Source organism: Balaenoptera physalus (genome assembly GCF_965194825.1).
Source record: "Balaenoptera physalus genome assembly, chromosome: 18".
Lineage (NCBI taxonomy): Eukaryota > Metazoa > Chordata > Mammalia > Artiodactyla > Balaenopteridae > Balaenoptera > Balaenoptera physalus.
This window is the reverse complement of record NC_138899.1, coordinates 73,922,481-73,949,970: the sequence shown is the minus strand read 5'-3', so window position 1 is coordinate 73,949,970 and position 27,490 is coordinate 73,922,481. Positions and strand designations below refer to the sequence as shown.

The following is a 27,490-nucleotide window of genomic DNA, read 5'->3' as shown; positions in this document are numbered from 1 at the left end:
AGTACTGCCCCCGGTCCTTAAGCAGAACAATTCTGGGAAAGCAAAACTAGTTACTAGAAAAGCTAAATTTATACTGAAGTTTTCAGTTATGCTATACACACTTATATTGTTTAAAAACTAAAATATATATATATATATATATATGCAAATAGACTCAAAAATGACTAATATTGACTGGTTGTCTTTTAGGAAGTACCCAGAGCTAGCAAAGTTAGACCACTACCACAGAACCATCGCACATCTGCCGCAGACAAGTAGCAACAGCATAGGGAAACTTCCTCATCATCCTGCCCACCAGGAGAGCTTAACCAAACCAAACCTACTCAATACTTTGAGAAAAGGAATCTTTCTCCAAATATTAAGACTCAGTCTCCCCCATAAAAGTATGACACAACTGTTTTGTGCTATAATTACATATAGTGAGGCATTCCTCCACAGCAAATACCACAGGCAAGACAGAAGTCTGGATATACATAAATTGACAAGTGGTAACAGGGGAAAATACCTTGAAAGCTGCTGATAAAAGTGAGTGCTCATTGATCACATTAACTGAATGTGAAATTTATTTTTTGGCCTTTCAGAAAGTAATTCTCCATAGGCTATTTTGGAGACAGGCATATTACACTTCTTTCTGATGAGGAATCAAGGACAAATAGAAATCAAGTCAACTTTGGGGATTTTACCCAAGAAATTAAGTTAATTGTTGCTCAGGCTTTACCAGTGTTTATGATGAACTAGACTCAAGGTTTAATTTTCAAAGTTCAATTACTAAAATGACTAGACATTTTTCGAAATATTGTCATAACGTGACAATCTAAGGGAAAATTAAATACAAAATTCAGTCTTTTGTGAAACTGCATTTATCCAAACTGGTCCATGTCCTGAGGATTCTAGGTGATTACTAGGTATGATATTAAAATGTACTATAAAATAGTCAACATGACAATATGTTCTCCCATACCCAAAATGCAATTCTGAGGGCTGCAAACTATAGTCAGTTGAGCCATTTTTTGAAATTCTGCTTCACCTTCACAGAAAAGTGATGCTATAGAAAATTTCTAACCCTGAATAGGAAACAAACTGATTTAGGCCAGATTGATACTTCCCCCATTATCATCAGGTGCTATTTTGGGGTAGAAGAAAAAAAAATGTTTTCCCATTCATACTTTTAAAAATCTTTGGGTTTTATGAGCTTCCTGACTGTACACAGAACACTGTCTTCTCTCTATGGGTAAACGTATACCCACTGAATAGACATTAGTGTGCATTAAGAGAACATAAGAAAAACCATAAAAACCCAGAGACGGATTACACTTAAATGTAAGGCTTCCAGATGGCAAAAGGTCAAAGATATTACAAAGTGGGAAAATGTTGACCACCTGGCAAACGGTTAAGATCCTTATAAGAACGTTTTACACAAAAACCAATATTCAAACATTACAAATGAGAATGAATAAAATACTCAATTCATGAAACACTAATAGGCAAATTTCAAGTGTTGAAGAACGCACCACACAAATGAAGACACGTTACTTAAGGCAGAATGGCTGTCTGGACTGTGGGCTTTACACCCTGAGTAACTTGAGCGCCCAGGTTTGTTCCCAACTCTGATAAATTCCTGTGCGATCTTGTAAATTACTTAACCTCGTGGGTGGTTTTGAGAATCAAACTATGTCAAGTACCTGGTACAGAGTAGCTCAACAGTAGTTATTATAATAGACTGGCCAACAGGTAAAAGATGAACACCCCCCATTGGTGAGGGAGGTAACTGCTGCAGATTGGTGGGTAGTAATGGTTACGCATTATCCACCCTAAGTATCCAGGCTTCTCCCCAACACTGCTTCAGTTTTGTCCTGAGACAAGATTCATTGCAGCATTATTTAGAATATGAGAGACACCTAAAGCCCACCAACACTGGGACTGGCTAAAGTATTTTTATGTATTAATATGTATGTCTTTACAATGGGCCTCGGTACAGCAGTGAAGTTATAAAACCTTATCATATTTACTGATTTCCCTGATACACAGAGCTTTAAAAAACAGCCTACACTACACTAACACACACCCGCGTGCTGACACACACACCACCTTCAGGAGAGAAAGGCTGGAAGAGTTGTTTTTTCTGGGTGGTAGATAACTTACATTTAACTTTGTAGTTTTAAAAAATTGTAATGTAATCAACATATGCTACTCTTCTATCAGGAGAAAGTCATTCTCATTTAGAACAGTGATAGCATACATAAGAAACAGCAAAGAAGGAAAGTTGGATTTTCACAGTTTACACCACGCTGCTCCAATCCCATTTTTAAATTAGTGACAAAACTGTTTAGAAATGACACCATAAGATGAACTTTATTTTAAAGCTCATAAGAGGCTTCACAATATCAGTTACAAACAGAATCAACGTTTCTTCCATGTTACACCTTCACGTGACAATGCACTGTATAAGGAGAGATACATTTTAAAGGTTTTGTTCTGCATGCTGCTAACACATTTCACTAGCTTTTGCTTTTAGTCACTGGATTTTTAATAATATCAAAGCAAAAAGTGAGATTCTATTGGACAGAATTAACTTTAGAAAGCCCTTATGAAATCAGACTTAGTCTTGTTTATAAACATCCACACCCACACGCGTGCTGAAACGGAGAGCAAAATGCACGAAAACTACCTTGGCAGGAACAAATGCTTAAAGAGTTTAATCACAGCCCTCTTGAATACACTTTATTTTCTCCAAAGACAAAAGTCAATTTCATCCTCAGTGATGCAAATGGTAATACTGCACAGAAGCTTAGTATGAATTCACAATTCCACAGGAATCTGAAGTTACCAAGGCAATTTTCCCTTTTAGGATCATAAAGACTACAGACTTAAGCTTTTTCTTTTTTCCATATAATACACAAAATTTCTAAACATCCTTAAAAAAGAAAATATAAATAGTCTCAGTATGTCATGTAGAATCACATACTATGGCAAAAATATTTTATTAATTGAAGGACTAAGTCAGTTTAACGTCATCTAGTCCAAGTCCATATTAATGGAACTCTTCTCGTTAGGGTAACATTCTCCATTCTGATGTGGAGGTTCAGCACTGAAATTGTTTTTGCCTTCTAGGTCCTCTTCCTTTTTATCAGGACTCGGGCCATTTGGAGTTCTTTCCAGTTTGGGTGATTCAATTTTTGGTTTGGGTTGTGTTACAACAGGTTCACAAGTGTTATTCAACTCCTAAGAAAGGAAAACAAAACTAATAATCAGACTAACTCTAGTTCATTTTCAATTACTTTCCTACATACCCGAACCAGTATTTTTCTACCAACTCCAATTATACACATCTCAAAGAACGCCATTTGCTCAACACATTTGCCCAAAACTATAGCTTGAAGCCTGATCAAAAGAGACGTGAATATTCTTCTACGGTATGTCAGGGACTTACTAACTACTCACATATTATTAACCCATTTAATCTCACAGCAATTATTAAAAGGTAGGAATTATCATCCCCACCTATGGAGGAGAGGTTAAGTAACTTAACCTCAGGAACAGAACAAGCAGTGAGCAAAGAGCTGGAATTCAAGCTTATAGCCCATGACCTCAAAGGCTCATGTTAACCTTCGCTGTGTTTGAATATTCTTCCAGGCAGAAAGCAGTTCCTTGGTTTTCTTCCCAACTTCCTTCAAGCCTCACGCTCTCAGCAAGGCCTTCCCTGAGAAATACTGACCTGGGTCCCTCTCCACCGCCCCAAGTTTCCTAGTCCCTTTCGACTACTTTCCGCTCGGCACTAACACATCTGCTGTCCTTCCACGCTTGTTTACTGCCAAGTCCTCCTCACACCCGCGGGTGACTTCCGCAGGGGGGGTGACTTCCGCAGGGGCGGTGACTTGCTTTGGACACTGACAGTTTAACTCCTAGAACGGTAACTGGCACACGGTAGGGGCTCAACAAATGTATTTGTTGAACTAAATGAACAAATGAAGAAATAGAAATTTAACAGAAACTTACAAGGTATTCCACATTTTGTAATATCAATAACAAACTCAGAAATCTGGTCTTGGGATGAGGTAAAAAGATTTAAGCAAAAATGGCTATGTTCAAGGTTCAAAGGATTGCAACCAGAATCCCTAAGAAAACACAGCAGTACACACTAGACAATGACACTCACCTTTATTTTTGCTCTAATTTCCTGAGCACGTACGACGGGATCCTGATCGAGACTCTTCTTAGCCTGAGCGTTCATGATATTATTCATCCACTCCATCACTTCATTAACAGACTTCTCAACCTTTTTCATTTCAGACTCATCAATGTGGTTATATTTCTCATCCTAAATGGAAAAACTTGGTCATTCTGTAGAATTAAGTGTATTTAACAGTAACATCTAACTTGACCCAATTTTCCATGAAGTTCACATGTACCTCTGGTCTCACACACCAAAACCCAGTTTTTCTCATTTAGGAACGAACATTTGTTCACAATGAAGGTTCCTCAACTTAAATACGAGCTTGTAAGTCTAGGGTAGCTTCCTCGCTCTTTACAGAGACTTACATTATTCCTAAAGTCAGCTGCTATCTTGGCATAGTGCTGCAGCCTCTGTCCTAGTTCTTCAAACATTTTTGGCCGTTCTTCAGCTTCTTGAAATCGGACTTTAATTGGAGTGCCAATTTTCTGAAACCGAATGTAATAAATCAGTATTTGTCGTAATTATATTTTAAAAGTCTACAATCGAAAACACAAGCACTGCTTCCTAGGGGGAGAGGAGGGCCTACCATTAATTCCTCCAACTTGTCGACATACGCCTGCTTAGCCTGGTCCTGTCCCTCTTCATAGAGCCAGTTCTCAGTCTCTGTGAGCAGCCGCAAAAAATTCTGATGATCCTACATACCGAACACAAGAATCAGTACTAGGGGCAATCTTACTTTAAGATAGTCGAAACAGTCGTCCTCAGGAGTGTTAAACATCAAGTAGCTCATTTCATTTCTAGGAAGGCACTGATTAGCTGGAGTCTCTTCACTGAAAAGTGTCAGGGAGCAATAACCACTCCACTATTAGCGCCATACGGTATTTTACAAGAGGGACTGACAGTTACTCTTAGGCTATTCTCTCTTTCACACAGGGATATTTGAAATTTTGTGGTAAAATGCTCTTATTGACTTATAATATTGTACTTCAGTAGTCCGATTTTGGACAATTTGTACACTGAAATGTGGTTATAGAATCATAGGGACTTCCCTGGTGGTCCAGCGGTTAAGACTCCACGCCTCCACTACAGGGGGCGTGGGTTCCATCCCTGGTCAGGGAACTAAGACCCCACGTGCCTCGCAGCACAGCCAAAAAGTAAAAAAAAAAAAAAAAAAAAAAAAAGAATCATCTTCCTACTCTCCAAAACAATTAGGTCTCAATTAGTAACTTTCTACTCACTTCCACAACTACCAAATACTGAAAGGAAAACTAAACAAGTTGACAATTCGATCACTGAACACACAAAAAAGCCATTCCTAACAAACTCACATAAAGTATGCAGTTATACTCTAGCTTTAGGAGGTCTAGCTGGTTTGGGTCATCTCTACTTCAGAATCCCAACCATAAGAAATCCAGCTTCAGAGCTGAGAAAGAAATATATTACAAAGTAGCCTCAGGATCTTAGGACTAAAATAGACTCCCGAGTTTAAATTCTCTTAAGTTCAGAATTAATTCCGAAACCACTCTAGATTTCTAACTAGCCAATTTTTCTCCAAGGCCCATCTTTCACAAATGAGCTTCAGGGATTTGCTTAGAGCCACACTGCTTCTGGGAGCTGACAAAAGCCTAAGGGTAATACTGGTGCCTGATAAACTTTGGAATGACTGCATGAACAAGCCTTATGGGATAAAGCAATGACAGAGAGCAACCAAGGCACCAGAGTCATAAAAAAAAAGTCTGAGGCCTTAGAAAGCAAGGATTTTCTCTCATTTATGTTTCTAGGCCACAGCAACTGTGATGTCACAGACTATGAATAAAAGTGCCGACGGGTTCTTTCTTTGATGGTAAAAACTAACCTCACTGGGATAAACTAGAATAAAATGGCACATCGCTAGTGCGCCTCTCCCTCCATGACTTTGTTTACACAACTTCTATTTCAAGCTGTTTTGTTTTCAAAAAGCTCAAGTTACATAATCTAGTAGAGGTTTAAATGTCAAATTTGATATTAAACACTTCATAATGAGATTATCTGAATAAAAACAGACAGAGCCCTAAACATACCTGCTCACATGTAAATTTCTCGTACGGCCCACACAGCTTGTCCCTGAACTCGTACACATACTCCTCGACTGCATTTTTAGCGTCATTTCTCTCCTTTTCCAACTTATCCTGCATTATCATCTTACCCTGTCAGGAAACAGAAAAGGTTAATTCCAGTCTTCTGCTACCTGTAACTGTATTTTAACTATTTAGATTCTGGAGTTAACAAAATCAAGGATTATATCAAAAAAAAAAAAAATCAGTCTTAACAGTTCTAATTTATACCTTATAAAATTCTTCCAACAAGTCCTACAAAGTTCTTCATTTTCTAAATACACAGAATGAGGTTTTTTTTAAACATTATATAATAAATTACATAGCTTTCACATTTCAGATTTAATACTAAGGAAAAAAACCAATCTATTGCTTTTATACAATTTTGTTTTCTTTTATGTAGTTACTTGGTTGTCTCCTACTGGGATTAATACTGACCAATGTAAAACAGCCACACAATTCTGCCACCACATTTTAAAATCAAGGATAAATAAATGTACTTAGAGTCTATTTATTTACCAAATATAATATAAACGGAATAGAATTTATTATTAAATTTCTAAATACAATGTTCCCATCTCAGTAAAGGAAAAATGAATCTCAATTATTTCATATATGTAGACTACAAAGAAGCATAATGTATTTTAACAGAAATATTTAGTGTGGCCTGAGATACCAATTGTATTGCTCTCTGGGTTAGAAGATATTAGCACCCGATTTCTTCATAAGAACTTGGGCAATCAATTTTATACCAAGCAGAATGATCTATGGTATAGATTTCTTTAACAAGGTTACAAACATATAAACAAAACTTGCTAAAAAAAATTTAACTGAAAAAACCATTAGTTTTGGCTTCATCCTATCCCTAAAAATTATATAAACTTATGAGATATGAAAAAGAATTATAGCCATTTATCTATTAGAAATACGCGTAAAAGGGCCAAACTAAACACATTCCAAAATAAAAATATGTAAATGAAGTACTTACCTCTGTTTCAATATACATGTTAAGAAGGTCTTTCCCTAACTGCCACACCAAGTTGGCTTCAACTGGCAGCTCAACATTCACCACCTTTATTTTGGGTTTTTTAGCTTCTGGAGGCTGGTCAACTTTCTTTTCATTAGCCTTGGGAAGAGGGGTTAAAAAAAAAAAAAAAAAAAAAAAGGAGAAATTCTTAAATAGTCCTTGAATAACAAAAATCCCCCTATCATGCTTACTGAGGACTCAGGAAAAATTAAAATCCCTAAAACCATAAAGTTGGAAGAATGTATAAGAGATCATCTAATTTTCCACCCATGCATTTTAAATCAGGGCTGCAATTACACTTAAACATGCCACACTTCCCTTCAAGAATTCACCAGGATATTTTTCATTTCATATTAAATTTAAATTTAATCTCTCCTGCTAAAGCTTTTCTTCATCAGTCCTTGCTTTCTAATCCCTTTAAGCAATGTTTGCGACTCCAAAAAGGCAAAAATATTATTATTAAATTACCACATCTTTAAATTTAGTCTACAATCTAATGGTAACACCAGATGGACTTTGACCAACTGCTAAGCATGTTAGGACCAACTCTATTCCTGTAATATATATATTTGAGGCCCTATATCCCAGCATTAAATGTGCTTTAATTACAATTATCACTACACACTGATGAGTGCCTTTTAAAATTTCCTGAATTTGGAAATTACGTACACACACGTATATGTCTATATATATATCCTTATTTCTACTATCTGCCTTTGAGTCATACCACTTCTCATTAGCAACTCTGCAAGGTCAAACGATTTTTAAAAGTCTTAAAATGGAAGCAAATGGAATGATGTAGCAAATGCTAAGTTTATTGTAAGTTTTTCCAAAATACGTAAATACAGGGCTAAAGAAGTATCTCCTATGGCCTTTAATTTTCCAAGCCTTTCATAGTATTTTCATTTCTGCAGGTTCCTATAAGCACAGATGACAAAGAATGCAATTTAGGAAACTCAGCTGTAGGACAGATTAGAAGATAACCGAGGGTTATGTAACGTGTACCCTGATTGGCTGAGATGGTAAAACAGGGACAAGCCCACGAGGCACAAGCACTGGCACTGGGGAATTTCGGGGAGTTATGAAGGATGTTAAAATTCTAGGCTCTTTATATAAGAAACTGGGACTTGAAAGAGGTTCAATGGCTTGGCTAAAATTATAAAGACAGAGATGGGACTAGACCGCATGTTTCCCAGACTTCTGCTTCAGCGTTCCTTAGAAATCACACGTCTGTGCAGTGCTGTGAGCTGCATCCCTAGCAATGATCTGGTCAGTCAGCCTGCAATGTCCATGTCTTCTTCTTCCCTCTAGTGCACGAGAACCCCCCAATATTTTGTGCATGCTCTGGGGGCATGAAACACAGAAAGACAAATGATACCTACACCTGGCAAAACACAGGAGTGCAACAGATATTTGGGAATCAAATGGATGACAGTCACATGTATGCAGGTTAAGTCAGGATAAGACTATCTAGCCGAACAAAATTAAACCAACTACTGACAAAACCAACGTATCACAAAACGGCATCTGACGTGGCTTGGACGAGGAATCCTCCAAGGGGGTCTGTGGTAACGTTCCAAAGGGTTTGACACTAGTGGTCCCACTGACAACTAAGAACGTAAGACGCTACCCAGTGTCCCGTTCTAGACAGGTACTGAGACCACTGGCCTGAGTCAGTTAACGCTCGACACTCAGTGGGGAAGGGGGGGGATGCTGAAATTAAGGAGCCATCACTGCAAAGACAGCAACGCTGCTACACCGTCAACAGAGCCCTCTTCACCAGGAGAAAGAGAAGGAGGCTTCCGGAAACCACCATCAGGGCCTGCAGCTCCCAGCAGGGCCCCCAAAGGATCAGTCAGGGCATGGGAGATTAAAAACCAGAACCTTTCACCAAGTGCAACGTGCATTTGGGCCCCAAGGGACAATTCTGTAATTCATGTGAGGGTAAAGGATTCTGTCCTCAGAATGAGAGAAAACCAAACTACTAATGAAAGCTAACAATTTACATCCAACCTGCACAAAGAATGAAGTTCTGCAAAGTGCCGATCTGGGATAACAATGGAAACTTATGACCAGATCATCATAATTAATTTATATAAATTTGACAGGTAATTTGAGAGGAGAAAAAAAGTTTACTAGACTACTATAGCCCGCGTATTTATCATTGGATGAACTCAAGTGGAAACTAATCACACAGCACCAGGATGCATCTGTTTCAGGTGCCCGCAATTGCAGACACCTCTAGCACTAGAGAAGACAACAAGAGGTATGCATTCGCCTCCTGTTGCTCGGAGTGGCAGTTGTTGAAGAGAAGCTTTCAGGTCTAAAAAGCAGGATACTCAATTCCCTCAGTTGAGCTGGAGTACCTCTAACTGGTTTTAGTTGGAAAATATAGAAAATTATCAGAAAAAGAACCCTACATGGAATACGATAACTGGGTGCTTGCTCTTGAAACTGCGGATTGAACGATATCATTAATGACCACACGTTGCAACACTGTCTCATGGAACGAACTGGAAGAGTCACTCACTTTGTCAGCGTCTGGGGTTTTGTTTTCTTCTGAGGGAAGTTCAGGTGAAGGGGGAGACTGTGAGGTCTGACGACCATCAATTTGTACCTGGGGCTGTGTTCCAGCTTCACTGTTGTCCTGCTGGATATTTTTCTGAAATGAAAGCCCAGGCACAAAGGATGTAGAAAGCAGGTGTACTTGTATAAATTTAAAAGGTTATAGGGCACCAAAAACAGTACACTCAATTTCTGAAATCTTAATAGGTGGGGGGGGGAAAGATACTGATAAAAGTATACAAACACAAAGTATTTGAAAACTTCTTAGATACTGTAAACCTGTAAGAAATTCTTTGAATGATAACAGTTAATGGAGTTAAACAACACAAGTAGTAAGCGTTTTGACTGATGTGATGACAGTCAAGAACTCTCCTTCAAGAAGCTTCCATCTAGCCTTGTACAGATATTAACTCTCAAAAGCACAGGACGTAGATTTACTCTAGGCCTCTCTCCCAGAAACAAGCTCCCAAGACCTCATTTCACAGCGGCCGTCACACATCTCGACACATCTCCATTTCAGTGAACTGAACAATTACATAAAACAGCCAACAATCAGTTATCTGGGGGTTCACCATCTCAGTTTAGAGAGACACAAAACCTTCTCTGTCCCCACTTTCTTTTCGTGATCCAACTATTTACACCTCAAAAACTCCCAGCATAAAGAACAAATGCTACATGTCAATAGACACCTCAATCCCCAGTAAATCAGTGCTTGCTATGATCTTTTCCCATCTCTGGGAGAAGCCTGAAACATTCGAAGTTAACTACTTGCTGCCCACCTGGAAGTCTCTCATATTTTTCTTTCAGAGCTTCAGGATCCTAAGGCAGACACTGAAGTATCCAGAAGCAAGGCACCCCTGGTGTATATATATCCAAAAGGTACTAAGAGATTGGATACAACAGGCATTAGAATAATGATGTCTGTAGCCTAATGAGAAAGTATGTGGCCCCGGTCATTTAATTCTTTACACTGAAGTTCTTCTGGATGAGGACAAAACGGAGGCTCAAATGCTAACGTTCCTTAAATGTTCTGGGAACGATCTTCGTTACAACACCTTTTCCACACCTGAGCTGAAGCACGGTAACTGCCGGCACCTCGTCACTCAACCTGTTGCTGATCGTTACCCGGAAGTGAACTGTAATAGCTCGTCTAGTTGCAAGTTTCCCAGAATTCTTCTGGAGACCACGTGAAACCAGCACCCACGCTAACGCAGTCTACATTAACATCGTGTACAGTAACAACGTCTGTACTCCAGGCGGGCACCTCACCTCCGCCTGCCCGAACACAGCAAACCGTGTAAATAAAAGTAAGTTCTAAAACGCCAAAGCCAAATGTTGCCATACGATCAAAAAATAAAACCAAAAAACCCAAAAAACCACAGCATTAATATTTGCTATGTATTTCACTAAATAGTTCTTGTATTTAGTCTTTTTTTTCTTAATCATCAGTCGGCATTTGATTTCTCAAATGGCCTATGTCTTTAAAAAAACAATTCAAAGAAACTTTACCCACTCTGAATCATCACGTGCCAGCTCAAATAAAGCTACACAGAACTCAGTCCCAGTTCCCCAAACTCCACACTGTATGTTACTGTCACCTAGCAACTGCCTGTCATCATTAACCAAAATTTTAATCACAATTAAGAAAAATATATTTTAAGCCTTCCCTACCCGTCTCTTAGGGCTTAGAATTAAGTCAACCGTATATTCAAACTCAAAGGCTTACCCACAAACTTACCTCGGCGTCTGGGTTTTCTGATGGCCTCTGATTCTGACACTCCATGTCTGCTTCGATAGAAGACGCTTCGTTCTCCTCGGCTGGGATTTTCTCCACCATAGATGCTGTAGATATGGTGAAAATGCCGTGCGTATTGACTCGCACTTTGACTTTCACTCTAGATTTTTCTCCATCCTTCTGTGCTGAAACATTCTGAACTATGAAGCGGCCTAGAACAAAAAGAAATTGACTATTTCAGAACTGAATCTAAATCTGTCAAGCAAAGGCTAAGAAATATTGCTATTCCAAAATCTCCCCATTTTCTCTACCAACTGAGTTACATTTAAGCCCTTTAATGTATACTACAAACATAACCTCTTAAAATAGACTCATAAGTACACAGTCTACTTATCATACTTGGGATTAGTCTTAATATGTCATAAAACCTTCAAAGGCAAGGGCACTCTTGTGACTTTCTGTTGAACACTCCGACACAGACACTGTGTGAAGGCTGACGACAAGCTGTCCCCGCTGTCTCCTACCCTATTTCTCCAGGTGAGCACAACCTCGACATGGAAATCTCAAGTGTAAGGCAGATGATATCAAGCGCTTCCTGCATTTTGATTGTGTAGGGCCTTTCCCGGGAATACTGTTTTTTCTGACTGAATGATCTAAACATTCTCCTATGTTTCAAATAGGAGAGGTGAGCTAAAACCTGTTATCAAAGCCTGAAACTATCATGCATTATAGAGCAGTTCCAGAGCATTCCTGAGTAGGAGTTCAGAGTGCTGACTCTGACCCAGACTCTCTGGGCTTGACTCCTGGCCGTGTGACCTGCTGTAAGTTACTTTATCTGTGCGTTTGTGGTTTGAGTTGACAAGTGTTTTACACTGAGCACTTAAAACTATGGAACCAAGGGCTAAGTGTTAGTTATCACCTCCACCAATAGTACTGTTATTACAGAAACCAGTAAACAAAATTAAGTAGTTTGAACCTGTTATGTGCAGAGCACTATATGGGATTTAATAGCCTTGTAGTTAAAGTGCTGTCTACACAAACACACAGAAAGTTAGATTTATTTAGTAGGTCGGTGAAATATGTTGGAATAGACCTTCATTAATTATCAAATCACTAGGTTCAGGAAATAATTGCCATAAGATCCAGTTAAAGAAACAGCATTTACTAAAGGGTATCCAAGAAGGCTCACAGGAGAGAGATGTACGATGGCTCTTTAAGTCTGTGCAAGCTTCTCAGTTTTGGGGATAAAATGGAAAAAGCTGATGCCATGCTAAAGAGCTTAGATTTTATCCTCTGCACGATGGGGACCAGAATCCAGCCTGTCAAAATTTTAGTCTATATTCAATGATTTTCTTAAATTATCTATAAATAAATTCACAAAAGCTGTTTTAAAAAATAAAAACTCCCCTGTGTCAGAACACTTTTAGTGTTAAGTAGTAAGAAAGAAAACACAGCTGGCCAGGTTAGACTCCTTCAAACAATTTCATTATGAAATGGTGTGGGGAAAAGGTGAGCCCTGAAGCGATCTAGCAATATTGGCAAATTTTACCAGTAGCGTGGGAAAGAGACACGGCCATTGAAGAAGATGCCTGTAACTCTCCCAGATTCTCAGAGTTAACTATGGGTCAAAATAGATGGATAGTGTCAAACCTCCCCAGGAAAAATGTAGCAATAAAGATGTATTTTTTTAAAAAAGATTACAGTACAAAGGTACATTTGAGAAGTAGCTTCAATGGTTTCCAAGCCAGGTTTTAAGCAATATTCTGCAAGTAACATTTCACCCAGAGAAAAGGTTAATATTAAAAGTAGGTGATAATCCTTTAAGTATAGACTGTATCAGAAAAGGAAAAATACTCAAGTGCTCCTATATATATACACTTGGAAGCAACAGCAGCACCGGCAAGTCATTGCATCTCTATAGGCCAGTTCATTCACCAATAAAACAAAGAGATTTCCCCATCACCATTATTCCAAAATGAAAATGTCTTCACATGGCATCGTTCCACTCAGCATTGCTAAGAACAGAAAAAATGTTTAAGTTTGCATACTGAGTCAAGTCTTCAAAAGAGTAATTACAATGAATTGCTTACCTATCTTTGCTTCTGGATATGGAACTCCTTGAGGATCAGAATAGAAAGCTTCCAGCTCAAAAGGCCCACTTCTCAAGAAGGTGAGAACTTTGGAGAAAGGCGCAGCATGGTTTCTACTGAACACTTCATGGACGCTAAGGGGAAACAAAGGCATTCAGCTCAAGTGTTCAAGCTCACTATGCTACGCAAACAGCATAAACACGTTCTAAGAGCGGTATCAATCCCATCTCACCATTTATAACTCAAAATGAGAGAAATATTTTGGTAAGTCTGGTTGTTGAAAGATCCCAGTTAAGCAAACACTCTACCATGAAACTCATTTGTTAATTTTCCTTATATTAAAATAAAGTATCTGAAAGTTATTTTCTCCTACATACCCTTCGGCATCTTCTGAATCGTGACTCCAGACCAGAGATATTGGAAAAGGAACTGCATCAGTGACGGAAAATTCTCTAACTTTAAATGCTGGGGAAAGGATTGCACACTTTAAAAAAAAAAAAAAAAAGAAAGAAAAAAATTATCATGAGCACATGAAAAATTTCACTCAGCTTTTAATATAAAAATCAATTCAAGCCCGCCTGCCACAACTAAGGAGCTGGCGAGGCACAACTAAGGAGCCCGCCTGCCGCAACTAACACCTGGTGCAACCAAATAAATAAATATTAAAAAAGAAAAAAATCAATTCAAACAGGACGGGTAGGTTTAAATTCAAATTCGAAATTGCTTACAGTGTATGTGTCTTAAGCGTAAGTGATTTATCATCTAAATACTATGGCAATCACTAGATATAAAGATAAACAGTACAATGAATCTTAGGCTAGCAACTGTTAATTAGTAACAAGTTTCACAGGGGCTGAGGAAAAAACACTGGTCTTTCCAGAAATGCCCTGCTGATAGCAATTCTAATTACAGCTGTATCACTTTTGAATGTGTACATACATCCAAACAGCTCTGTCCACATTGCCTTTCAAATGTCTAAGACTGAAAAAAGGTAAAACCAAAATGTTCCTATTTTCAAGTAATTTTAGGAATGAAGGAAGCGATGGTCAATTCAAATTTAGGGTAGACAACACCCAACAGACCAACTGGTGGATTTAGACTTGTCACATAAGAATGACTAAATAGATGACTAAACTAAAAGTCAATAAATCTCTGACTCTGTCAATAGCACAGGATTCTTCAAAAGAGAAGCCAAAATAAGCTCTACTTCTAAAGAAACTGTAAACTTCCAAAGTTCTGGGGAATTAGAGTTAGTGAAGGAGGCACACTCCATTGTCAAGAAAGAAGCAAAAACAAAAACCCCACAAAACATGAAGAATCTTGATGATGCAATGGATTACAGGCAATAGTCAGCATCTATATGTTCTTTTTTAAAAGTTTTACACGGTAGTCAGTCTAAATACTTTTCTGTAAAGAATCTACTGCTTTATATTTTTAAAAAACTGTGCTAACTAGATCAAATTTAAACAAATTAACTTAAAACTTTAGTTAAAACTACTCAGATTTGACTATAATATCCTAAGTATAAACCAATACTAATTTTTTTTTATCAGTAACTTCTAGATTTTGTGCTTTTACTTTGCCAAACTTCATGCCTCTGAGCTGCCTCCTTATTTGATAAGCTACCATCAGTTTGGAGGGGGATCAGCTATTTCATCAAACCACCTGTTAGCTAATACCCTTAACCCTGCAAACTTTCCCCAAATCAATTCCTTACTGCACCAGATTGCTGCTCCCCTTCCCTCCTCGGTGCTCTGTAACAACCGTCACCACCACACAGCTACTTCGCGCTCTGCAGCTGTGTGTTCTACGATCCCCTCAGAATCATGCCTGTTCCTAATCCCCAGTTTAAGAAACACTAGCTCTGTAGTTCTTTTAATCTTAAACTTCCTAAATCTTCCAATACTTGAAGCAGATCCTGCGTCTCCACGGCCGCACTGATTTATGGAAACGTAAGTAAGCCCCGTGTGGTGTGTAACCGGCCACTGGGCTCTGCTTTCTCTGCGACCTCACCTCGATGAAGTAAAGCAGAAACAGTTCAAGGAAGGAGCCCCCAGGGGGAGAAGGGCTGAGAAGGCAGTACCTGTAGTGCACACCCTCTGGCCACTGCTTCATCTGCGTTGAGCGTCGTGCTCGTATCTTTTCCAAAGAATTTGGCAATTTTTTCTTTCACGGCTGGGATTCGTGTAGCGCCTCCAACTACCTCCACAGCGCTCACGTCTTCTACTTTGAGCTGAGTTTGTTCCAGCAATGAATAAAGGGGAACTTCTATCTTTTGCAGGAGCTCAGCACAGAGTTCTTCAAACTGTGCCCTTGGCAATTAAGAGGAAAACTTTAGAAATCTTTAGAAAACTTATCTTAAGGTCAATAGCCTGTCCTATTTTTTTAAAAAATAAGTCTTATCAACCCAACATTTTTTTTTTCCCTCAGACACCCTGAATTCCACATGGGCCAAGTTCAACCATACTGTAATTTGTAACTTTGCTTTTTCAAAAAATATACAAAACAGATGCAGAAAGGGCATGAGGAGAAAATCAATTCGACAGGTATTACTAGAAGAAATCATTTCTATATTAAGATTTCCATTTTATTCCTTAATGTTTTAGGTGATCCTGTTTTCATTACTTTGAATATTTCCATTCTCTTCAAAATATTTCTGCAAAATATTCTGTGAAACCATTATTGAATTACTGGCCCAGAAATACTAAAAAGTGAACAATACCCAAAAGACTTCACTACGAGGGCACTGAGCACAGATCTTCCTAAAAACCCTCTTTGCAGAAGCAACCCTAGCTCTAATGACGTTGACAGTCTTTCCAGCAGGTACGGTACAATCCTGAAATGTGGGCCAAGACTCACAACACCACGGCTAGAACTGACACGCGGACTACAGTTTCAGCAAGAAGTTCCTTCTTTAATCTGTCAGAATTCAAGACGCACCTGTTCATCTTTCCCGAAACATCTATGTCATTCATAAAGCACTCGATATTCAGTGGTAGGTCCGTGCTGTTAGAGCTCATTAGCTTTTTCAATTTTTCACACTCCTGATACAGACGAAGCAGTGCTCGAATTTTGGATTTTGCATCCAACTTGTACTTAGCTTTAAATTCTGCACAAAAATGTTCCACTAACTTTGCATCAAAGTTTTTTCCTCCTAAGAAAGGATCAAAAGCTGTTCCCAGTACCTAATTTAGTTAAAACAACAAATAATCCGGTTATTTCAATCATATTTGTAACTAGAATCTTAAATATCGCTATTCAAACCACCAAAGACTCCTAGGCTCAAAATTTCTATTTAAACTACAACATGAAATCCAAGTCAGTCAGGAGACATGTAACTACAAAATCCAAACGATATGTCAAGTCTCTAAGATATCTTTCATTTTAATGATTACATAGAAGATAACCTTAAAAAGCTTTTCTTTCCTAAGGAAGAACAATTACAGAGTACGCTAAAATGATTACATCATCTTTACGGAGGATCAACCTTAGGAACAACTCTTAGTTAATATCTTTACCCAAAACTCTTCATTACCTAGAAGAGCACAATCCAGAAGCTCAGTAGCCTAAAGTAATGACAATTGTCACACATTTAACATTTGGGTCACTTAGTTCCGATTTATGACTTTACCTTCAATTTTCCCTTGTTAAAGGCACAGGCAGACACTTGAAAAGCTGAATGTCCCATATCAACAAAAACCACTACTCGAGGTTTCTCATCCAGGCCTGGGAGATCCTGCTTATAAATTCCATAATTCAAAGCAACTAAAAAAAAATTAGTATGTTTCAATTCTTTGGTTCACATTTTCTTAGGAATTTCATTGTTACCAATATAATCACATGCAGGAAACCTGACCGTACTTCCATTAATTAAAGGTGAACGTATTTCTTTTACATCTGACTTCATACTTTGTCCCTTTCTGATTTTAGAACCATGTTCTATCACTTTTAAATATATGGAGAGATGTGACAGAGAAGACATACGTAATGCAAAAACAATGGCATGTAAACCACATGTAACCACACACAAACAATATCAGACTCATTACATAATACTTACATTTTAACCACAACCTGCTAGGAGACTGCTTATCCAAAAAAATTAAGAATTTAATATATAACTACAGCAACTGCAGTTCCTACCAATTAGATTCAAGGCAAATAACTGATCTATCTTAAGTAGTCTGTGTTAGCTTTTTCTGAATTTTGAAACCACTGTATTTCTAAATATGTATACTTAAGAACACACCTTGTCAATACTTTAAGAGTTCTTAAAACATCTATTAAAAACATACTAAACAAAGTCTTATTTGCTTTGCCTGAATACACTACATTGTAACTGACTTTGAGTCCATCTGTAATCACAAGAAACTGATACAAGGTCTAAGAGGAGATAAGTGAGTGCTTTGCTCCCCACTATGTCCATTCCTACCAAGGTGCCTGGCAAATGGTACAGCTTAAATCAATATCTGATATAAGATGAATGATCAACTCCTAACCACATACAATCGGGAAGCATATGAGGGAAAAAAAATTTAAGCTAAATCAATAGTCAAGGTAGTTGTAAAAGCCAAAATCATGAGGTTTTGGGAAAACTTGTTTCTTAACTATAAAAACAATATAAGGAAATAAAAAACTAAATCCAATACAACTAATTTAAAGGATTAAAAAATTTATATACAAGAATTTCCTAATGAAAACAGATTCATATATTTGACAAAGTCCCAACTTCTCATTAAAACAAGCATCTGAAAGGCTAGAATTTTTGCTTTCAAACCTAACACATGTTTTTTAATAGGCTGTGTTTCTACACCTACATGAAAGTGTTTGATAACAGGACCTGGTGTGTCTTAACTTTAGTTTCGAAAGTATATTAACTTCTGCACAAGAACAGTTTTTTTTTTACCAGCTGTCATGTCATTCATGAGTTTCAAGCAGTTTAAGCCAACAATTTGTGCAGCATCTAAGACAGATCGCCTCTCAGCATCTGTGAAGAAAGAAGGGACCTACAAACAAGAAGGGAAAGAATTTTAACTTACCTAGAACACACAAAAAAAACATACAAATCCCTCACAACCATCTGTAATCAATTCACAACAGTCCAGCTACGTAAGTGCCTAGCCAAGTCACAAAACAGGAAAAGAATGGCAAGTTCTTTAACTTTCAGAAACAGTAACTACTTTTGAAAAGACTGCCCTAAAATTATAAGTATCAAATTTATTATAACCAAATTTTAACCTGAAATAAAAACTAATCAGGAGTATTCATAAGACATATTAACAGTTACTTAAATCTAATAGAAAGCTTTAAATTTAAGGGGATGAAATACTATTTCCCAACGAGTCTTAAATTTCTACAGGCATTTGGAAATTATTCTGCTATGCCAACATTAAATGTAATTAAACTATAAACCCTACAGGAACTTAAAGATAATACAGCTAATTCTAGCCTCTGCCCTTTAGGTTTGCTGTTCGTTGGTTTTAAGCATTAATCGTTGGGATACCTTCTAATTCAGTAAACCTGTTAAGATTACAAAAATGAAACTTTTTGTCAAAGCCTGTTGATTTTTCTAACAGGAAGAAGAACAAAAACAGCTCAAGGGATAAAGTTTCTTACGGTGTTGTCTTCTAGCTAGATGAATTCTTTTGATTGCTTTCTAGGACAGCACTTTAACTAGCACATTCTTCCAGAAGAGCATCTAACAATACATTCATATAATCACTTAACTGGAAAGTACCTAAGAGAAAACTTGGTACAGTGGCTTTTGCATTTTCTCCCCAAGTTACCTATAAATGCTTCAGAAAGAGTGACAAGAGCAAAGGTGGGTCTCTGCTCACCTTTCAAATCAGAACGCTTTCAGTTTTCCATATTAGGTTATTTAAAGGGGGGTGGGAGAGGAAGGAAGGACCACTGACTTATAACTTAGTTCTTTAATTTTACCAGAGATTAACAGCATTTCTCCAAGCAATACCCAAACATTTCTTTAGTAGAACACCTTCTGTCTTGCAAGAGAAATTTCAGCCTTTCTGCCTCTCTTCTTGCATATCCCAGGATGCACTGCCATAAAGGCTTCTGCCATAAAAGCCTTCTTTCACTAGGTCTGGACAGGCCACCCCGCCAAATAAAGATGACTTTTCCCCATAGCACAAATTCTCCACAGAGACAATAATAACGTTGTAGAGGGTGAAAATTGGTACATAAGGGCAAAAAAATATTTAGCTAGTTACAATGGCTTGTGGCTGTCTAAAGGGCCACAGTACAGAAACAGATATACACTACATCTGTACTACTAAACTTTCATGTGGGAGAGGTGATTAGGTATAAAATGTATGTAAAGGATCCTTGGGGCAGGGGAAGTGACACCCTGTCCTATACAGTCAGTATCGCCTGGCTGCAATCTCCAGCTCGAGGTAACAGCTGTTCTGAGACATAGGCTAGGTAGAAAAGAGAGATAGTGGGAGAGATTAGAGTAGCTCTCTTAATTAACTTTAACTACTCAGAAGAGAAAAAAAGAGAACTAAGTCTTCAAAGGAAGAAGGAAGGCCTCTCTTTTCCTTGTTTCTCTAACCTCAATAACTAACACCTAATCTTATTTTAATGTATACACTTTCCCCCAGATCAAACCTTTACCTATAAATCAATTAACATCATATTTCCTAATCCCTTACATAAACGAGGGAGTGTTAATAAACCTTAATTTATGTAAAAAAAAAAAAATGACCTTTGTCCATTGCAAATACTCCTTAGTAACCTAATTATCAACTGTCCATTGAAAGTAGTGGGCTTGCCAATGCTAAAAAAGAAACCTAGGTTTTGTCACTACTGGTAGGTTACATTTTAAAACTACCTATCACCGAGAACCAACTCACTGGTTCTCATGTGTGGATAAAATTCTGAAAAGCTCTCGTTTAAGTATACAATTGTCTCTCAATACATCAACTAACTTTAGAATATCCTCCAATTCAACCAATCAGTCTGTATTTTCAAAAAGCCTGACAGGAGATTTTGACATGTACCACCACTCAAAAACCTTTGCAACTTCTGGCTAAAATTACCACTCAAACCTACCATGCAATGCTGCTGAACACCATGGTATAGAGTGCAGCAGGATTCTGATCTCTAGGAGTAGGACAGCTTTCACACATTCAATACTAAAAAGTAACATGAAAAAGGCAAATTAAACACATTGCCCTGCTGAACTCTACTTACTGAAATAACACAATCTGTTACTGGCTTCTTGAGGTTGTTTTCAGCCGTTTCCTTTAACTTCGTCAACAGCATGGCTGTTATCTGTTCCACACTAAACAGATGCTCTTCATCCATGTACATTACCTGTATTGAGGAAAGAAATGCTTTAAACACTGTAGTCCTAAAAGTTACATGCCAATAATATTAACTTACAAACATTATCACTCATTCTCTTCCAGAAAACCTTTACTGTTGTAACTGTTTAGAAAAGAAGAAGGAAAGGAAAGGTAAAAGGAAGAGAAAAAGGGAAAGGAAAGCAAAGCAAAGAAAAAAAGGAAGAAAGATTTTTCCCCAGAGATGAAGAGAAAAAAAGCTGGGGCAGATTTTTCCCCTATCCAAAGTACTAGTCAAAGTATTATAGAAGATAGTAAATTTCCACTCTAACTGAAGAGATGAATCACTGGGATAAATATTATTTTGCGCAGATCATAAGACAAGAATGCCTCTGTAGTTTAAAAAAAGATTTCTGGTTGTATTACACTATAGCTCTCCAAACAACTGCAAATGAGCTGTACTGGAACAGACTTTTGTTTGATATGACAACACAATTTAGATTTCTTTAAACACCACGAATTCTAAATTTTATAATTGTCAAGATGTTATGAAAAACACAAATTAAGTTACAGCAGTATATACCATTTGAATAATTTTCAAGGATGATTTAAACATAAACCTACAGTTTAAGAGAGACTAGATAAAAAATAAAAGACCACCTTCTCCAAATAAGGAAACTGAGTTAAATATTTATTATGAATTAAGTACTTTTCTCTGTAGATGAATTAAACAGTTTCCTAGTAAGGAATCTAAGGTTGCTCGATTATATTACCTTTATTCCAACTCCACCATTTTTCATTGGAACCAGATCATAACTTAAGTTTTCTTTCTCCTTTTGAATGAAGGGGTCATTGAATGCTCGGCCATGAAACCTCTTGAAATTAAACACTGTATTGTTTGCATGAGTGATTTGCTGCAAAAAAAAAAAAAAAACTGAGATTTAACTTTTTTTCTAATTTCAACACCTATTAGTACTTACAGCAATTAAAAAGAAAGTCACCTGTACAACTCAAATCATAGGGATATAAGTAACCTTCCCCAGAGCCCTGACTTTCTCCATCAATGAATGGACTTTATTCTTTCTCCTTTTCCTATAGAAATGCCAGGAGAGACGCAGTGAGAGGGATACACACAGGCTTCGAAGTCTGCAAGATAAACTCAGATAATGAAACTATCCCTGGAGCTCTGAACAAACCCCAAAAACTGTATGTATCACTTTATTTCATTCCTTTTCTCCCACTACAGTTGTTTTATACCTAATGAATAAATGAAAAAGGATATCTAGAAGCACTATAGTCTGGTCACGTTTTTTTTAAAAAGGAGTTAATTGTTACAGTAGTCTATTTGTTGAGTCGCTAAGTGGCCAGGATAAGTACTTTGTGCCACAAAATATATTGATTGCTACTTTTCCTATCAATAGCGTGGAATGTTAATTATCTATACCAAAAAGCAGAAAATGCAAGGATAATTCAAAAAGTTTCTACATGAGGTAATGCTTTCAACTGCACGTACATATTTTTGATGATTAGGCTCTGGATATACAAGTCCCACTTCATAGCATATTTCACTCAAAGATGTCAGCAGTGGGAACCTTATTTAAAACACAAAAATAATTAAAGGATGAAAAACAAAGACTTCTAAAGTTATTAGTTTGAAATACCAAAACAGTTTACTGTTTACTTCTTTCTCTGACCTTCTTTTAAAGAGAAAAATATAGCTTGGCAACACTAGTTTTCAAATAATATGGAATATGGAATATTTCAAACAATGTTTAAGTACTAAAATTCCTTGCGATTCTAAAACCGAGATGACGTATGTCTAGTAATCTACAGGCTAGATCTAAGCCTCAATAGATTTTCCTCACATAACCACAAAAGTGCAGTGGGATCTCAGGTCCGGGACATCAGTCTTCTGAATGGCCACATCTGGGGAGGCTGTTACTTCACTAGCGTCCCTCCCCTTTGAGTAGGTTACTTTGAGTGGGCACGCCCATTTCTCCTCCCTGCTTGGTTTTTCTGCTCTTTTGTTCCTCTCTTCCAACTAGCCATAATATAGTACTCCAAGGTTTAGAGTTTTCTTTTTTAGCAATACTATTTTCTGTATTAAGAGAATTTTTTCAACTTTTTATTAAACTAAATAAATCAACATGTAACATCGTGTAAGTTGAAGGTGTACAGTGTATGTTACTTTGATACGTTTACATATTGTAACAGGTCTGCTTTCAGTCCCTTTCTTAAAAGCCTCTCACAAAAGGGATTTTTGTATTTCATATTTATTTTTTTTCTCCCCAATCCCCAAAGTTCAAGTTATAATGTGAGTCCTAAAGGGAGCCACATAGGTAAATTTTCAAGTCCCATTAATACATAAAATTAATTCCAATAACTTATTTAGCCTAATTTATCTAAAATATTGTCATTTCAACATGTACTTGATGTAAAAAATTGATGAGATTGTTTATCTTTTTATTTCATTTTAAGCCTTCAAAATCACATATATTTTATACTTCACATTTTAATTCAGATTAGGCACATTTCAAGTGCTCAAGAGCCACATGTAGTAGCTACTCTACAGGACAGCACAGGCCTAGACAAGTTCTCCTCGTACTACCTTAATTATTCAGTAACCTGAAAACGCTTTTAAACACGTAGCTTCTTAGAAGTTCCTTCTATAAAAGGAATCTTTAACTCTTAAATGAGTATCATGAGAAACTTCACATGAAAGAACTTCATGTGTCTCATTTTTAAGTTTTAAAAATTAGATACATTAGAAGGTAGGAAAGTTATTAAAAATTAAGGTTGGAAATTAGGAAGTTAAAGATCTTATTCAATAAAACAAAAGGAAGAGAACAGAAAAAAAAAATAAGTATCTACGGGCTCTTAAGGAATATCTGCATTACAATTCTAAAACTCAAAAATAGATAGGCTTAGGTATTTCATATTTTTGTATGTCTCTGAGATTCTACTTTTAAAACTTCTCTCTTAAAAAATGATCAGAATCCTCTTCAAGAACATACCTGATTTTTGGCTGCAACTCCAATTGTTCTGTTTTTTGATCCAAATGATATGACTGATCTAGAAGAAATTTAAAAAAACATGTTTTACAAATGTTAAAAAGCATAAATGTGGACGTTTTTAACTGACAAGAGGAAAATTCTAACATAAATTTCCTACCCAAAAAAAGGAAAAAAAAATATCCTACCCATTCTTGGGGAAGGGGGCACAGTACAGCACAATTTTGGACTCCAAAGCTTTGGTCAGCTACTCTAAGAGGGCCTGCTTAACTGCTCCTCTGAGAATCCAATCCAGGGGGCAGCCGCACCCCACCCTGGCCCCCACTCCCGTCTGCTCAAGGCTCAGAGGACGTTTTCCAGTGCTGCAAGCACCAGCCTAATTCTCCAGGCCCCAATTACTAGCAAGCTGACATTAACTCTGAAAATGCTTTGACTAGTTAGAGTATGACTAACATGGTCCTAGCCACGATTAACAAAAGAGGGTGTGACTACTTCGCAGTTACCAACTGCATACAAATCTAAACGTCACTATCATACCTATTGCTGTCCTGATATACCATCTGACTCTTTATGATCAAAGGTTTTTAAATAAATGGAAACAAGTGGGCCTAAGTTATGCTTCTGGAGTTTAAAAGCACAAAAGAGGGTCCTATACAGAAGACTCTACTTGAGGAAGCCAAGTAAAAATGATGCCAAGCAAGTACCACAACAGAACCAAGTATAAATGCTGAGCAAAAGGACTGAATAATCAGTTACATGTTAAGTCAGCTCTGAAGAGATGAAGTGACTTGTAACTGTTAAAGAGCCTTCTGAGCAATGGAAATAGAATGGTAGCACAGAGCAGAGAGAAGCACAATAAAGTCTTGTCAGAAGGATGGAAGTGAATTAGGTTTTAGATTACAGGGCAGGTAGGAATAATGGGGTGATATGAGCAAAATGGGAATACACTGAAGGCATTAAATATCAAGCTGAATCAAATTTAAACTTGCTATAACAGAGACATCTTAGACCTAGATTATCTGAGCAGGTGCTAACTAGCATCTTAACAGCCAGAGAACTGTTGGAGCAAAGGCTAGAGCTTTAAAATACATTCCGAAAACACAGAGTATCACTCCGAGCTCATAGTAAACACACAGTTGCGGAACGAATTTACTCGTTTTCCAAGAAGAGAATCAAATTAATTACACTAAACAGAAATTAATAGTAGCCAATGCAGTTGAGTCAAACATCTATTATATAAAAAATATTAAGGGAAACTCCAGTACTGCCCTTGGTTTACATTTTTGAGACACACCTGTCATCTTCAGTTTCACAGTGGTCACTATAGCCACATACATAATTTTTCTGTACTCTCCCTTCAACAACTCTTCTTCCTTTTACTGGACCAAAGAGAACAAAGATGTAAACTGCACCTAAGCATGAAAACCTGAGATACTATCTTCTTCCTTACCATACTCCAATCAGAGCCCTTTGCACAGCTAAACTAAAAGACTAGCTTTATATAGAGGTTGACGCACGAGATGCTCAGTGAATAGCAGTCTTCCCAATGCTACCGATACTGTCAATGTTTGGTTATCTTCTCACTTTCGTTCACTTTCATAAATGTTCATCTGCACTCAAATAGTGATATAAGCCCAGTCATTTCACCTTTGGGCTCGATGTTTCATTCCATGATTTTTATCTTGGGATTAAGGCACTTAAAAATAAATACCTACACCATTTTCCCTGAGAAGTAAGCAGTTGTTTTTATCAATGTACATGCAGGCATGTTTGCATACAATATATTCAGAAATTGACTCACCTCCAAAAAAGTTGCTTTTTAAAATGTTACCCTTTGCCCACCCCATGCTGCTGTAGAATATACCATTTAATTCAGTGACAACATCCATCCTCTAGAGGAGTTCTACCAAAGTGTGCAATTTTTCTTTTCTCTCCTCATTTAAGCCATTCAAAATTAAAGAAATTAGAACACGATTTAGGATTCCTCTTTAATGGCTTTCATAAAACGAGCAAAAAGGCCGTTTACATCTTTCACAAATGATCCAAAGTGAGCAAGAAAAGGTAGATTCATCATCAAAGGAGTGATTCTGTGGTCGCTAACAACAATCCGCCCGCTCCCCGCACAAGAAGCAGCATACGCGCTCTGGAAGCTTCCAGCTCATTCCGAGATTCACAATGCGGAAGAAAAAGCTCGGCAGCCCCAGCTCCGCGGTGCGCAAAGACATGCTCGGAGGGAGGGGGACGAGCTGGGGGCGGCTCAGCCAGCTCAGAGAAGCCGGGTGGGGAAACGGGGGCGGCCGCGCAAGGAGCTGGCTGAAGCTTCTTGCCAAGAAAAGGGAGAGAAGTCTCGGGCTTGGCCGCAGACCGGCCCCCAGGACGGAGCCCGCCAGAAGGGACGACCCCGGGGGACTCGACTCGCGGGCTTCTCTTGGCCCCTCGAATCCCGGAGACCCCCTCTATCCGATTCGTGGCAGCAAGCCCCCTCCCCTACCCGGCGGCCGGGCCGCCGGCATCCCGACCCCACGGAGGGGCGCACCGCTCCCCACATCTCCCTTCCTTCGCCCCGGCGCTCCGCGGCCAGCCGCAAGCCTGGGGTCCCCGGGATCCGCAGCCCCCGCCGGCTTGCTGCCCTCGCCCCAGAACCTCCCCCCAGCGCCCCCGCAGGCTCCCACTTACGGGGTGCACCGGTCGCTGAACTCGTTGGCGATGGTCTCGATGCCCCCGGCCCGGGCCACCGCTATGTAGCAGCTCTGCGAGCCCACGTCCAGCCCCACCACCGACATGGCCGGCTCTCGGTCCGCCTCCGCTTCGGGTCGGTCTGAGTCTGGGTCTGTGTCCTCCGGCCGCCTCTTCCTGCCCCGGCCGCGCGCGGCTCCCGCGGGGTCCGGTCCTGTCACGCGGACGGACACACAGACGGTCTGCCGGTCTGGCGCCGCCGGTTTCCCGGGGACAGTGGAGGCTCGCAGAGGAGTAACCACGGGAGAAAGCTGCGCTCGATCTCCGCAGATCGTTCCGCAGTTCGGGCTGCCTGCCTGGATCTTCAGCCGCTCGCTCACCGGCGCGCCGCCGAACTACCGACCCGAAAGAGAAGGTCCCAGCGTCTCAGCCTTATGTATCGTACTGATCGGAACTTTCCAGAATCTGCGGCATTTACTCACCGGCGCCTCCACCGGCCCCTCCACGTGCCACTTCCGCTTCCTTCTTCTCGAGCCTTCTCGAAAGATTCCACCCAATGGGTGGCTGGTCCCTCTGGGGACGGCCGCCGTTGCCATGGCAGCAGGACAGCCCTTCCGACGCTATTGGCTCAAGCTGGGCAAGCTGACACGCCTACGCCCCGCCCGCCCTAGCCTGAGGCTCTTTGCTGTCTTAATAAAACGGGCAACGAAGAATGACTCGAAAAATCGTAATCTTCGTTATTTATTAGTGGGCGATGGTATCTGACCCTTAGACTCGAAGGAGAAGCTGGGCGGGCGGAGACACACCCCCCTCCTGCA

At 38.8% G+C, this 27,490-nt stretch overlaps 1 protein-coding gene across 1 annotated transcript; it reads right to left on the bottom strand.

Moving 5' to 3' along the window:
* Positions 1-2,325: 2,325 nt before the first annotated feature.
* On the bottom strand, positions 2,326-27,178 carry HSPH1 (heat shock protein family H (Hsp110) member 1). Its single transcript, XM_082435582.1, has 18 exons — positions 26,673-27,178; positions 24,000-24,057; positions 21,759-21,899; positions 20,894-21,016; positions 18,591-18,690; positions 17,316-17,449; positions 16,625-16,869; positions 15,768-15,996; positions 14,062-14,168; positions 13,685-13,818; positions 11,598-11,806; positions 9,825-9,956; positions 7,256-7,393; positions 6,235-6,360; positions 4,761-4,868; positions 4,540-4,659; positions 4,157-4,318; positions 2,326-3,222 (listed from the first exon to the last, which is right to left on the bottom strand). Exons 1-18 carry the CDS (start codon positions 26,777-26,779, stop codon positions 3,016-3,018), a joined length of 2,580 nt encoding a protein of 859 aa, XP_082291708.1. The 5' UTR covers positions 26,780-27,178; the 3' UTR covers positions 2,326-3,015.
* Positions 27,179-27,490: the final 312 nt, after the last annotated feature.

Bases quoted from the DNA above. Each gene is read 5' to 3' on its own strand.
- HSPH1 (XM_082435582.1), bottom strand. From the start codon at position 26,779: ATGTCGGTGGTGGGGCTGGACGTGGGCTCGCAGAGCTGCTACATAGCG. The intron at 24,058-26,672 runs GTAAGTGGGAGC...AATTTCTTCTAG, and splicing joins TTCAGCGACCGGTGCACCCC to ATCAGTCATATCATTTGGAT. The intron at 21,900-23,999 runs GTATGTTCTTGA...TTTTTTTTGCAG, and splicing joins GAGTTGCAGCCAAAAATCAG to CAAATCACTCATGCAAACAA.